At 36.4% G+C, this 14,968-nt stretch overlaps 1 protein-coding gene across 1 annotated transcript in view; it reads left to right on the plus strand.

Annotated features, from left to right (window-relative positions):
- LOC105834868 (neuroglobin) overlaps nucleotides 1–9,202 on the plus strand; it is a 71,416-nt gene extending 62,214 nt beyond the window's left edge. The window contains exons 3-4 of the mRNA XM_028190993.2: nucleotides 572–803; nucleotides 4,867–9,202. Of these exons, the coding sequence (XP_028046794.1) occupies nucleotides 572–803; nucleotides 4,867–5,022 (388 nt within the window). The 3' untranslated portion in view covers nucleotides 5,023–9,202. The remainder of the gene's footprint in view (nucleotides 1–571; nucleotides 804–4,866) is intronic.
- Nucleotides 9,203–14,968: the final 5,766 nt, after the last annotated feature.

Below are 14,968 nucleotides of genomic sequence, written 5' to 3' on the forward strand. Positions count from 1 at the left end.
GGGATTGAGAGATAAACTGTTATATGTAGATTGTGTGTGTGAAACATCTCGGGACTTGCCAAATACATTTGGAGAGTATTCAGGACGGAAAGAAAAATTTATCTTGGAGCAGGAGAGAATTGAATTTGAAATTTACGATTCTTATAAAATAGAGGAAGTTTGTGCTTATTAAAAACGTTTTTTTTTTTTTTTTTTTTTTTTTAATTACATACTTTACTTCTTTGCTTTTTATTACATTAAAAATTTTTTTAGTAAAAATTTCTTACTTTTTTAATTTGTTTTTCCAAAAGATTAGCTATCTTTCGTGACTGCATATTTTAATTACAATAATCTACTCATTGTTTAAACACACTTAAAGTTTAAATTTCTGTTTTAAAAATTGTTCCTTTATTTTTATGTAAATAAAATTTTTCCATATTTTTATGTAAATAAAATTTTCTAAGTATTTTATATACAAAAAAATGAAGTACATTAAATTTTCGGATATTGACACTTAATGAATATGTACTTAATGTTGAACATTGACGCCTTCATAATTTCTCTAACGATACTATGCATCGTATAATTCTAGGTTATTTGAAGAGAATGCGGAGCTACTAAATATGTTCACGAAGTTTCGGGATTTAAAGACAAAGGAGCAGCAATCTACGAGTATGGAACTGGCCGAGCATGCGAAAACGGTCATGTCCACTCTCGACGAAGGTATCAAAAGCCTGGACGACATGGACGCGTTTCTCACGTATCTTCATGAAGTCGGGGCCTCTCACACGAAAATCCCCGGCTTCAACCGGCAATACTTTTGGGTGAGTCCTCCCTCGAAAGAAAACGCAAATCATTCATACCCAATTCTACCATATTTATGCGCAACATATGACCTAATATAAACATACGACGTGTTCCAGTTATCGAACTATTAACTAGCAAAGAAAACTAAACAATTAATATGACTGGTGAAAAAAAAATAGGACAACGTGTGCGTGCGTACGCATATGTATGTGTGTGTCTTACAAGATTAGCTTTGATAAAGTTCTTAAATAAAATATGAAATAGTGAAAATATTTGCATTTATGTATGAATTAAGAAATATAATAATTATATATATATATAAGATAAATAAGATAAATTAATTAATTTTCTTATGCATTAAGATATACACTTAAAAATATTTCTAATTAAATACGAAAGTATTAGAAGATAACAAATGTGTACTTTAATTAAATAATTTTTCGATAATGTAATTTACTCACAATTTAATTAAAATCTTAGAATATTTAGAAGTATTTATATGAATTTTTTAAAATAGAAAAATATTTTTTACGTAAGCAATTCGTGTAAGGTAAGATTGTCTTACCTTACACGATAGACTTACATGAACGTAATTCGTTTAGACTTACATGAACCTCGGTAGTTTACCTCAGAATATACTGGAGAAAGCATGCGAAAATTCCTCACTTGTCGGAGATACGTCTCCCATCTCTTGGTGAACATTTTCTCTTTGTGCCACGCTTATCTATCGTAACATGGAAATCAAAGAGACTAAAGTGAAAACTTTTGGGAGACTGTAAACTATTTCGGAACCTGTCTCCAAGCGAGAGATTTATGCACAATTAAAATATAACGATGCTCGACATAAATGTGGAACAAATTTTCGTTGCATATTTCGTAATGTACATGAATGTTAAACACTTAACGCGTCGCATGTTTAATTTCTGTACCGCACTCTCTTAGTCTGATGAGATATTTTACAATCTCTCTTTACGTTTTTTTTATTTATATCGCAGTTGGTTAAGCTAAAGAATAATAGTATGTGATTCTTATTACATTTTTAATTAAACGTATAATAACAGTTTTATTATTAAAAATATTATAATCTTGTTTTATACATTAAAACTCAGAATTGACTTGAATAGGATTGTTATGAGCTCATACTGCACAGGACTAATTAGAGATTTAATTTTATAATATTATTTGCTTTATATGATTTCCTGTTGAACAGGAACATTTTATTGTACGCATTATACGGAATATATGTCGATTCTTTGAGAAAGAAGAATTTGCAGCGAGAGAGATTGAATAACAAATGTTGAGACCTCTACCCCGCAACATCACTATAACATGTCGGTACTTTGTTCCTCATGGTCCTTCATAATCCGCTGCACAGCTGGTGTCCGCCATTTGTTTGCCACGTTACGGCCCTGCATGATGTCTAATAAGAAACAATTCTTTTTTAATTATTTTTAAGTTTAGCGACTTGGGCGAGCAGCTGGTGCAATAAATATAAAAATCATTGCGAGAGATTAACGCACTAAGATATCACTTTACAGTATTCTATAGTTTTCCACAAAATGCCACGTTTTTGTCTCACAAATATTTCTTATATTTCTTATCTCACAAATAACATTTCTTTAATATAAACGTATCGATACAAATTTTTTTCGCCGTCGAAATTGCAGACAAAAATATTTTTTTTTTAACACATGAATGCCATTTCAATATAGACAAACTTTGAATAATACATAATATTGATTTTTGATTCGTGCAAACTACGGATACGCCTGGAAGAGGACAGCCGCTTATAGGACTTGTAAATATTCCATAACTTTATTTCTTGTTAGTCAAAAATAGATAGAATACGAAAATCGATATCATAACGTTTCTGGCGTCCGAAGTTGTAACACGAGCATAAATCAGTATGCCACAAAACGAATAATTAAACAGCCCAAAATCACGTTTTTGCTATGATTGAGGAAAATCGAGTGAAATTCCGATGTTTGGTTGATTATATATAATGGAACATTGGACAGTTAATCACTCTGCTTGGTTGAATAAATTTGATAGCTGTTTATGCACAAACAAATGTCGAATTCATTGAATTAATTACATTTTAATGGGAGAATATATTGTCTCAATACGATTGCATTAATATAACTATAAACATTGAATCAATTGATGTTTTATTGTATTGATATGTTTTTTTCAATACAATCACACACACTTGATATTTGTTTTAACGAAAGCATGCGTCAATTTTGTTAATCTTTCATAAATCTTTCATTTTCATATATTGATAAATATATACTCATACGTACCAACACTTAAAGAAAAAAATAGTGAAAAAATAATAAAGCTTTAGTTGCAATAACTAAAAAATAATTAAAAGAAAATAATTTCTTCAAATATGTATAGTCTGTGTATAAAACTTGTATAGTTGTATATAGTTACCATCATTATATTTTTTTTGAATGCAACTTAATTTTTCAAAAAAAAAATAAACTTTGAGTTTTGTACTTTTGCGGAAAAATAATGTTGCATTGAGAAATATAAAGAATTGTTGACTTAATTTTTTAACTGATTTACTTGATTAATTTTTTTTAGTTTGAATATTTATCCATGTAAGTTAAATAAATAAATACTTGAAGTAACAAAATTTAATTAAATCGAAAAATTTTGTCAACTTAACAACTTTTTTCTGAATGTACATACATATAATAATAATTTTAACTTGTAGTAACAATATAACAACATATATATTGATGGAAAAATGCAATGATGAAAAGCAATAATTCATACAATTCGCATCGAGAAAAAAGAAAATCGAGCGCCTCAATGCAGGTACGCAAAAGTAATAACGTTTCCCGACTTTCTCGCATATGCATGCAAGTTTTTTTATTACTTTCGCGACGCGATCGAAACGGAATTTTCTTTGTGCACGTGAGAAGGAAGCTGTGTGCTGGGGTCTTTTTCCATCGTTTTATCTTTTCGCTAAAGAAAAGGAATAAAGGAATTAGATAGGAAAAGCCAAGTGCAAGAATACTTAAAAGTGTAGTTGAAAATGTGGAAATAAAAAGTATCAAAGTAAAATAAAAAAGCAATATTAAATTTTTTAAGAGTATCATTTCATAATTTAATTATTAATCATAATGACTTTGAAATGCATAAATTTTACGAGACTTATTTTCGGAAATTAATCTCTATCTAAGAACAACTCAATTTTGTTATTTTAATTCTTTTTAAAATTCAACCTTTTTAATACTTTAATTCTGAGTTTCGTGTGCCTTCTGGATAGAAATAAAGTCAAGTTATCTGCGTAGTACGAAGACGTTTGAAGATTTACATTACAGAGTGTCGCATTTATTCGCAGTACGAAACGCTTGTTCACGATTTCAGTCTCTTGGCACAAAATCAAATCTGATTCGCCTTCCTTTGCCGTCTAAGTCCCATAGACTTAGTCACTGTATAGAATTGATAATTCCTGTCGGACAATCCTACGAGGTCCATTGTGAACCGTGGATATGACGATCGCAATACAATCGTCGATTCCTCGCATTGTTGGCGACCACGCCATTGAAAATGGATCGATGCTTAAATATTCGCCGTATTGATACTATCTTTCTTTACGGTTCGTGAACGTAGCTTCAGTTTCATCAGTGCTCAAGATAAATGAAACAAACAAACGAAGCACTTTTCTAGATGTTTCTCCACATCAAGTATATTACGTACAAGTTATCTAACCGAAAAAAGAGGGAGAGTTACGAAAATATTGCAGAATTGTAGGATCAATTCGCAAAAGTTTCTCAATCCTTTTAGAAAAATATTTCATTTCCACTTTAACACTAAAAGTAATAAATAACTACTTACTTAAAAGTTTGTTAAAATTTAAAATAATATAATTAAGAATAATAATATACTCTCTAATTTTTTCAGTTTTAATTGAATTATAACAAAATTTATAATCCAGATCCAACTCTCTCAAAAACAACTGCCCAAATTGTTGTTATATCAAATAATAATTGTTTTAAATATGTATCAGCCAAAGTTTCGATCAAAATTCACTCTCATACATGTGATCGAACGCTCTGCTTCCAGAAAATCGAGAAACCGTTTCTGGATGCGGTGGAACGCACGCTGGAGGACCGATACTCGGAAAACGTTGAAAACATCTACAAGCTGACGATCAAGTTCATCATCGAGACGCTGATCGACGGCTTCGACAAGGCACAGAGTGATAAGGCCAAGTCCTAGTCGTCCTAGTCCCAAGGATCCGGCACGCACGCGATCGCCCTCGATCCTGCGAGATGTTGAACCGCTCCCCCAGGTTGGCTCGGTCCCCCCGACGCCTGGACGGTAGAAAGCCAGCCGCCGCAGATTCTTGAGAAGACAACGTCGGGGACGTCGTCGTTCTCGCGTTGATTCGTGCGACGTCAACACGTCGCGACTATACGTTTCTTCGCGGTTTCCCGAGAAACGCGAGAAATGCGAGCGCGTGGCGTTTTTACACGCCACCGCCCTCGCTGGCCTGAGAGATCTTTTTCCCCCCTCGAGCGGGTCTCGCCATTAAACGTCTCCGGATATTAAGATCACGGTTCCGAGTTAATCCCTCGGGACCTCTTCGCAAAAACCGCGCCGCAACGCGAAGCGAAAGAGCCACGCGGCTCTCCCGACGGTCGAAGGGTTCTTTCCTTTTATCTGTTCGACTTATGGTCAATGCTTGATTGAATTTGCGATTTTATAAGCAAAAGTTCTGTCTAAATGACAGAAAGGTCCAAAAAAAACGTATGAAAACGTTTGAAAACGTTTCCGATCGGTTTTTAAATATCTTCGCGTCTTTTAATATCGTTTTACCAAAATGTTTAGAGATATTTATTGGTGAAAATGAAAACGTGTCAAAACAACTCAAAATATATTTCGCATCTACATGATATCAGAAATTGGACTTGAGCCATAAGTTTTGATTAGATCTTTTCGGCGAATCCACACATGTAATTTCGTTAACGTCAATTTTCATATAAGTTTAACTGAGTCTTCTCCTCCTCCTCCTAATGCCAATCCCGGGAAAGGAGCAAAGAGTAGATTAAACTGAGATTAAAGCATACCGACAGCAGTGAAAGTAACCCGTAACCGCTATAATTGGAAGTTTATCCGAAATTTACCGAGTGATCGACCGACTTTTTACAAACAGTGCCAAAATAGTAGGAAAATTAACTTTTGGTAGAGAGAGAGATTTGCCTTTGAGATTCTGTGAATTATATGTATATTTTTTTACATGCAAAATATTGTCCGCGAACAAATTCTAGGAGATAAAAATGAATACGTTCCGGGAATGGAATACGTGCTTTTGTGAATTTGTGACACGGAGGAAAGGTACTTCAACTCATGCTGTTATTATTTATTTATTTATTTGTCGTTTCGCTGAAAGTTTATGTTTCATCTCGCATTGTCTTGCGCATGAAACGCGTAATAAATGTGTTGTAGCATTCCTGGAGAAAAACGTTAGCATTAGCAGCAAGAGCACCGAGTGCTCTTCAAACGAGTACATCCTCGGATGAAGATAGATATCAAAGGAACGAGAATTCGAGTACATCATCTAATTTTGTTTATCGTGTCGCGCGCATTTACGAGCAAACATCCATTTCTTTTTTCCGTCGTCTCTGTCCATTTTCTACATCGTCCGCTATTTATTTCCCTTCGTCGACGAGATAGGCTTTCTCTAGTTTTAATATATACGTTCAACAGGAGCAAAACGTAAAGTGACACATGTCGTTATTGATCAGACACAGAATTAGAAGGAAGGAAGAGGTGGGAGAGAGAGAGAGGGAGGGAAAGAGAGAGCGTTTCTCCTCCCATTCGATCTTAAGAGGATTACTAAAACGTAACTTTGGTCATCTAAATGATACCGCCACGTCGTGAGGACGAAATAAACCGAAATAAAAGAGCTCTTATTACGATACCATTACCAACAAAATAAGGTTTGACCGCCGCACACGACGTCGTTTTAAGGGTTTATTACGTCGCAAAAGATCTCATTAACTTCTCACGAGTGCTATAAAACTACCTAATGCGTACAGATAACGGCGATTCTTTCGTCAAACGCGTTTCCCGCGTAATTAACTGTGTGAGTTTACGATATTAAGCGCGAAAGAAAAGATGTTTCTCCGTTCGAGATTCCCTTTTCACGTGTTTTTTTTTTTTTTTTTTTTTTTTTTTTTTTTTTTTACTACGCCAAAGGACCTTTTACGGATAACGATTATTCATTCCGCTAATAGCATTATGCCGCTTTTATTCGCGCGGGATCTAAAGTACCCGGCTTTTCACCGGGTATCGTAGCTTGCGGGGTGAAAAATTGAGTACCACCTTTCGCGGTAACGTAAATCGTATAAAATTCAATGAATCGACAAAAAAAAATGTACATCGTTGCGCGTAATGCGAGAAGGATCGATATTCGTGCTTGATTTAATAAAAAAAAAAATCGCTCGAGTCCATACCATTTAACGCTAATCAATGTTTACAAACGACCCTGTGGCTCGCATTCGACGATCTCGATTCGATTATCTCGCCGAGAAGTTTCGTCCTTTTTCTCCTAATTGAGCATTTGCCGATGCTGGCGGTTGTAATCCATACATCGCGCAAATTACCGTCATTTGAAATCGCATCGCTCGAGTTTTGTTCCGCTACCGTTATACCGAAACAATTGCGAACTTCGCGAGCTTGACGCTACCGCGATATATCTTCCGCGGAGAGATCGTGTGACTCATTCGAGTCTGCCGGCCACGCGAGAACTACGCCGGTATTTTATATCCGCATTTAAGCCCCCGCGTACACAGGGGAGGTTTGAGTTCATCGCGGGAATAAACCGATTTTATATGCGTTTCCGACTTTCAATACGCGCTCGATAATTGATACAAACGTAGTGGCAGCGAACAAGTCAATCGACGCCGGCTGTTTTATTCGCGGCGGCCTTGGATTACATAAGTCACGCAGGATACCCTCCCGCAATGCAAGGCCGAATGCATGTGAATGCAAGTTGTCCATTGTCTTGAAACGAGGTCGCGGTTTAACAATGAAAAAAATAAATGGCGCGATGACGTCACTTCGTTCTTACGCGTCACAAAAATTTGTTTGTCCAATTTGGCAGAAATTGTCGCGCTCGTCGTGTGAGCGTGAAAATCTGCGGAAGAAATCGTTGCGAAAATCAGAGAACTCACGGTAACTTTTACAAGGAGTTTTCTTCCGCGTGATGTAATACGCACTTAGATCTTGATACACCACGTGTGCGGCGACTGACGTTTTAATCATTTAATGGAACGTCGATCGAGATTGACGTTTACATGCTGTTTTGTTGATTTAACTCGTGAAGAACAGTGACAGTCATCGATGATCGACAGTATCGTATTAATGTAGCTCATTGATTTAAGAGCTACATTAAACATTGATAACCAATTGTCAATGAAAAGCCGATTAAACGAGTATATTTGTCAAAAATTACGTTTATATTTCACGCACAATTTTTCAATTCTCGCAAAATTATTTGCAAGGCTAAAATAACAATAGCTATTAAATTTAATATCGTCAGTTTGCATACATAATTTTTTTATTTCTTGAAATTTTTTTGAAACTTAAAGAAGAAATTTTATAAAGTTACTTAAAATTATTTATTTATTTATTTAATAATATATAATTGCCATTATTTTTCATGATATAGCCGTCTATTATTATGTAGTTTTATTAGTTAAAATTATTTATTCATTTACTTAATAATATATAATCGCCATTATTTTCCATGATATGGCCGTCTATTATTTATTAATTTTTTAACTCCTGTCTCTCTCGCGCGAGAAAGAAGAACCTAACTGGCTTTCATTCCGTAACATGACAATGATCGACTGCATATAGTGAATCAGGTTCAAAAAATTGGAGGATTAGGATGAGAAGCATTCTCTTATTCATCGTATTCGCATTTGCCCTATATATTTTTTTCGATCATTAGAACACTTCTTGCGAGGAAAAAAAAGCTTTATAAGAAGTCTGCCTTATCCACATTCTTCATATCAAACCGGTTAACTCTCCTTCAAGAAAGAAATTAAAAAATTAATAAATAAGTAGATGACCATAGAAAATAATAGCGATTATGTATTAAATGAATAACAAATATTAGCAAAACCATATACTATTTACATTATTTATAAGATGATATTACTTTCCCTCTAGTAACAGTCAAATAAAATTCGAAAAACATGCTAATATTGAAACAAATAAGTGACAAATTTTTTGTATACGTTACACGAATGTTCCATCAGAATCTTGTCGAAAAAAATGGCAAATCTTGATGTTTGACGACTTCTACGCTGTCCAGAAATTATGTATACGTTTGCTGCAAGATATATTTGATATTGGGAGATGTTAAATATTAAATATTGATATTAAATGGAGACGTTTACGTTCTATCATCCTACCATCTCTGTTTCATGATAAAACAACACCATATCAGTATGAAAACATGCGCAACTTGCGTTACCCATTCGCGTTCGTCACAAGATCGATCGCGGCGATCGTAAATGACACGTAAGTAGAGAGGGACATGGAAATTATTGATACTCCTTCGATCGATCATAAGATTGTCAAGGTAAATGCGGTTGAATTAGATTTTTTAACGCCTAACCGAGGAGGATGGTCGTTTATAAACTCCCGGTGATTCCATCAATCTTCTACTCTAAATTTCTTCAAAACGCATTTGAATCGATAACGATCCATTACACTCATTTCCATCATTTATCGTTACTATCATTAAGGGTTCCGGTACCTCTCGATTTGCAATTTTCTACTCTTTCTTTTCTAGAAGATTTATTCGAAAAGAACGTCCGCTCATGTCTACGTCACGAAGGAGCTCCATAATTCTTTTCCACTTTGTACATTGCGTTTTACTCCCTTTCATTTCTAATGAAGCGGAAGTCTATAATACAAAGTGAAAAATAACGAAGTTGTTTTATTCACTAAGGGATATTTTATTCTTCGAAAAAAGATTTATTTTTAAAAAACTTTTTAATAAAAAATATTGAAGTTATTATGATATAACTTTTTGAAAAAATATTTATTGATTTTAGTAGATTACTACGTCATCTTTAACATTATCACTGGATGCGATAATAGAAAAATATTATATAAAAATATTATCGTATCCAGTGGATGATGTTAAAGATGGTGTTAAATTGGGTGTTATAAATCCTCTCTGCGAAAATGATTGATAGCTATTAATTGACCTGAAACATATAAACAAAAAATTTTCTTAATTTATATGAAGTCGCGTTCCGACTGAGATAAAATATTGAATCAATATTGAAAATTGAAAATTGGCAAAAATGGCAGGTTTCAACAATTATTTAAATATTTTAATTTTATTTTAATTTTTGAAAACCGCCGTTTTATCAATTTTTAATATTAATTTAGTCAGCGCATGATAATAAAAAACAAACAAATAATACACATTTTTACAAAAAACTTAAACTTTTCTATATAAAAGATTCTTAAAAACTTTGCCTTTTTGGACTTAACAAAATAGAACCTCCCCCTTAATATATATTTAATGTTGGCTCAACGACACGCCTGATTTCGATTCGACCATCGACGATATATGAGTCCGAGGAAGCGGTCAGAACCCTTCGATCGTCAACGGAGAAAACTTGTGTAAATTTTTACTCGTATCATAAGTGGCAGTGGAAAAAAAAATGTGGTCTCTAGGGTGTAATGGGCCCTTCGCGCAAATGTCAATTTCCTAGGAGGTCTCGGGAAGGCACAAGAAAGCCTCTCCGTCTCTGTATCTTCCTCGCCGTCTTTATCTATCTCTACTTCTCTCTGAGGACGATTCGCGTACACGTCTTTCTCTAATGCTCGGTGAATCGTTACGTATCCTTGAAAACGGCCGCGGCACACGACGACGCGGACGACCGCGGGAGACACGTGACTTACGGAGTAACATCCCAGAAACGTGACACGCGATGCGAATCCATTAGAACTCATGTTATGTGTGTGTCGTATTTTATTTATCCCAATCATTCTCGGAAAACCTCTCTCGCTTAATAATATTAATTTACAAATTTCACATTAATTTTGATGTAAGAAAAAGAAATGGCAACTTTTTTTTAGCGTGTTTTGGGGCACTGAGGTCGACTCTGCCGCCAGAATAATTCCATCAGATCGGCACAATCTGACTGATAGTTACATTATAACGTGTCGTCGTTTATTAACAAAAATATTATACCGTTGTTTCAGTTTACATATGGCGTAAAATACATTGGAAAAAATGTCTTCTTCTTATATCTCAAAAAGAAAACCAGAACCCGAAATATTTCGATCGCAGATTTAACCTTTACTCTCTACATTACATTCAGTGAAACATTACTAAAATCGGTGGAAATACACTGATTTCAGTGACATATTTATAACTAGGCAATCAGTGAAATAAATACATAGATTCTTTAATGATTATACACTCATTCTGGAGTAAAAATCACTAAAAGACAGTGAATAATCACTAATTATCACAGTTATAAGTATAATATACCACTGCAAATCAGTGAAAATACACTGATTGCAATTTAGAGAGTAGAGTGCCGGAGTAGCTTATATATGAGCCGGCAGCAAACTTGGAAATTGTATGGAACATGTAGATTTTGTGTGTGTGTGTGTGTGTGTGTAAGTTTTACATGAAAAAAAAATTCAAAATTTAATAGAAAAATGCCGGCTCTCTAAACTCAGTGTCGAAAATTATCCTTGAAGCTAATCTTCCTGCACAAAACCAAATTAAAAATTAACATAATTATCATGAAAAATAGAATTATGATCGCCGCCACGCAAATTGCATTACCACGTAAACAATCGAATGAAAAATTTAGGAAAGAAGTGTACCTGTTTTCGAGTGGGAAAGAATTAACGGGTGCACGCAGTCGCGTTACGGTACGCTATTTCTACGCCAATAACTGCCATCGCGACATTCTCGCGTTCGCTACCAAAATAACAGCTTTCATTATTAGGGCACCTCGCGTTCAGCTTAAGAGATCCCATTATTTAAAGACGAGTTAGCTAGGTAGACGCTCGCGTTGCTTTAGGATCGTTCGCGAACGCATTCGGAAAATGTCAGACTCGGTTTCGCGCGAAAGAGGCGAAGGACCAAGAATAGCGCCCTACTTGTCCAAGGTTTCGTCCGCGTTTTCTCCTTTATTCGAGAGTAATCATTAGCAACCCGGCGGCAGCGCGACGGCGAGACAAAGGCGAGTTGCATCGCGCGGTGGAAAGAAAACGATAAAACTTACCGTCGTACTTCCCTGGGCGGTACGTCTGGCAGTTCCGTTCCCTCTTATAGGACGACAAGCACACATTACCGGTCGCCCTATCAGTCATTAACTTCGTTAACCGCGCGCCGCGTACCACGAATAATCAAACTAACTGTCGTGCGCAGAGAAACTTCCTGCGGGACGATAAACGACGATAAATAACGAGCGTGTCGCGAAAATCGATTTTCCAACGAAGACAGGAAGTTTTTGCGATACCGTACTTCGAGTACAATGCCAGGCGCACGGGGCTGCCACGTTCCACCCGCAAAACGGTAATTTCCATTCTGGGCTTAAATTATCACTCGCCCCACACGCGAGTTCGGCGCGACATTAATATTTAGCGTGTTCGAAACACACGCTAGTGCAAGAAGTCTAACTGGGAATCTCCTTCTTTCTCTCTCACTTCTGCATAAGTACACGGTAAGCACCGAAACTTTTCGTACTTTCATCTTAGATTTATATCACCGTTCATCTTTTGTACGCTCGGAGAGGACATGCTATCGCCAAAGTATTCTATCGCTAAGGTATTTAAAATGTGCGAGAGAGGCCTTCGAGAGAACGCGATCCGTCATGTCACGTTAAACGCGGTCGCTTCTCCGCCCGCACCGAATACGGCGAATACGTTGCCTCAGGGAGAAAGAGTACGTGTGTTCAATAGCGAAAAACGGAGAATAAAGAAAAAAAAATTTGCGAACGAGAGGGGGTGCGTGGCATCGATCGCGCGACAGCGAACCGATTTCGCGAGCGAAGGTCGCGACTGTGACCACGACGAACGATGTGGACGCACCCTTACTCTCACCGAGACTCTAAAATCGATCGACAAATTAGGTAAGGTAATTAGCGCTTCCGCGGTTCGCGACATCCTATCGTCGTCGAGGCTCGTGAAACCTTCGTCGTGATCATTCCACGCTGAAAAACCGACGAAATTATCCTAGGAAAATTTTAGGTCAACAAATTACACGAGTAGTGCAACAAGTTAGTCGACTTAACGATTACGTTTGTGTGCACGCCTACAATGGCGTGGATAAATTATAACACATGTCATGTAATTTATTTATAAAATGTGATATTTAGGAACGTTGTCATTTTTGCCCTGAGAAATTTCTTTCTCAATGCAATTTTTTTTTTATTCCGTTGCTTTCATTTTTTTCTCTTCAATTCATTGTGGGATACGTGCACTACTGAATAATTGATCAATGGATATTCACTGAATATACGCTTATTTCCTCGATCCTTTAAAGTAAAGCAATTATATTTTTCATAGAATGAACTTAATATGATTAATTATCGGGAATATTTTTTTATCACAAAGTGACTAGAGCGAGCTGATAATTGAGAATGGCACAAAAAACATATTGCAAGTGAAATTAATAATTGATAATACGAAGTCATTAAAAAAATGAATGTTGATTTTATCGGAGCATCGCGTTGTGCTATTAGTCCAGGGGGCTGTCACATACTTCCCTCGACTCGAGTGTGATAGATCAAAGCGATCATTCACTGGAACCAGTTCTCATTTCCTTGTAACGTCAGTTTATCTCTCCTCTCTTTCGTTGTAAATTCGAAACTACTTTCGCGCGCGTAAAGTCGATAAAAGTCCAAATATTTGCGGACGGATCACATCTGAAAGATAACCGCACGTGACGAAAATTTTACTTTCACTCAAGGGGCAAAGAGGAAGAAAGATTAAGCCGAAGCGATACGCCTAAGCGGTTATTTAGTGATGAATTTACCCTGCCCCGTCGATTTGCATTTCGGTTTTTTAGCCAGCAGGATATCAGCGGATATATCACGAAGTCGTTTGGAGCGAGCCCGCGACTTTTCCCCCGGCGAGCCGCGATCGCGCCGCGATAAATGTTGCATGAAATGAATATTAAGAGTCCGTGTAAAGCCGTCGCCGCACGAGAAGAAGGATCGCGGACCATGCCGTGCGCCCTTTTCATTCTTTCCCCGTCACCGAGGTGTAACTCGAGGACTCCTGTCGGGCGTCGAATTTCGTAGCAAACAATATCGATCGCTTGAGTATCAAACTGGTGCAATCGGGCGATAGCTCTCGGCGATAAAGCACGGAAAAAACATTGGCAGAAGAGTCGCCTGGCGTAACGGGAGATTGGAGGGGAGGGAAAAAAAAATGAACGTAGAGGAATCGAAGCGGATTAAGTAGACAATTTATATTTCCCGGCGACGAATAATTTTATCTCTCGCTGTGAGAATGAGTAAGGATTAACGTCGCGGAGGTTCTGCGGAAATAATTTTTGGTACCGTCCCTCTCACGTTTTCGGCCGGGAACGTTGCCTCAAGATCGGTCACGTATGGGTAAATGGAGACATTTGTCGGCTCGCTCGCGTCCTCGAAGAACATTCCGGGCATTTTACACGTTACCCCAAAGATTTAAGGGCTACTAGGAAGCAAAATGTGCAATGTGTCACGACTTGCACACACGTCCCGAGTGCGGTGGTACTTGAAACGGCGAAAAAAAAGAAAGGGAAAAAAAACGAAAAAATAGGTGAATACTGAAAAACGAAAAAAAAAAAAATATTTCGTACGGAAACAAAATGCACAAAACGAGCTGTACCTTCTTTTCTCGCAGAAATCGAAAGACCTATTTAACCGAAAGTCTTCATGAAACGCGCAGGAAGCACACACGAGAGAGAAATATATATTATTATATAAATATATACGAGATATAAAAAAAAATTGCTAGTATACCTTGCAGTTATGCGAATGTTGCATTGTCTAACTGTTTGTTCCATACAGATCCAGATGTATTATTGTATCCGATGGAGTATTATATATCAAAATATATAATATATATCTATAAATATTATGATCCTTTCATAAGACTTATAGAGTTCTTCCGCTTT

Source organism: Monomorium pharaonis, chromosome 2, assembly GCF_013373865.1.
Source record: "Monomorium pharaonis isolate MP-MQ-018 chromosome 2, ASM1337386v2, whole genome shotgun sequence".
NCBI classification, from domain to species: domain Eukaryota; kingdom Metazoa; phylum Arthropoda; class Insecta; order Hymenoptera; family Formicidae; genus Monomorium; species Monomorium pharaonis.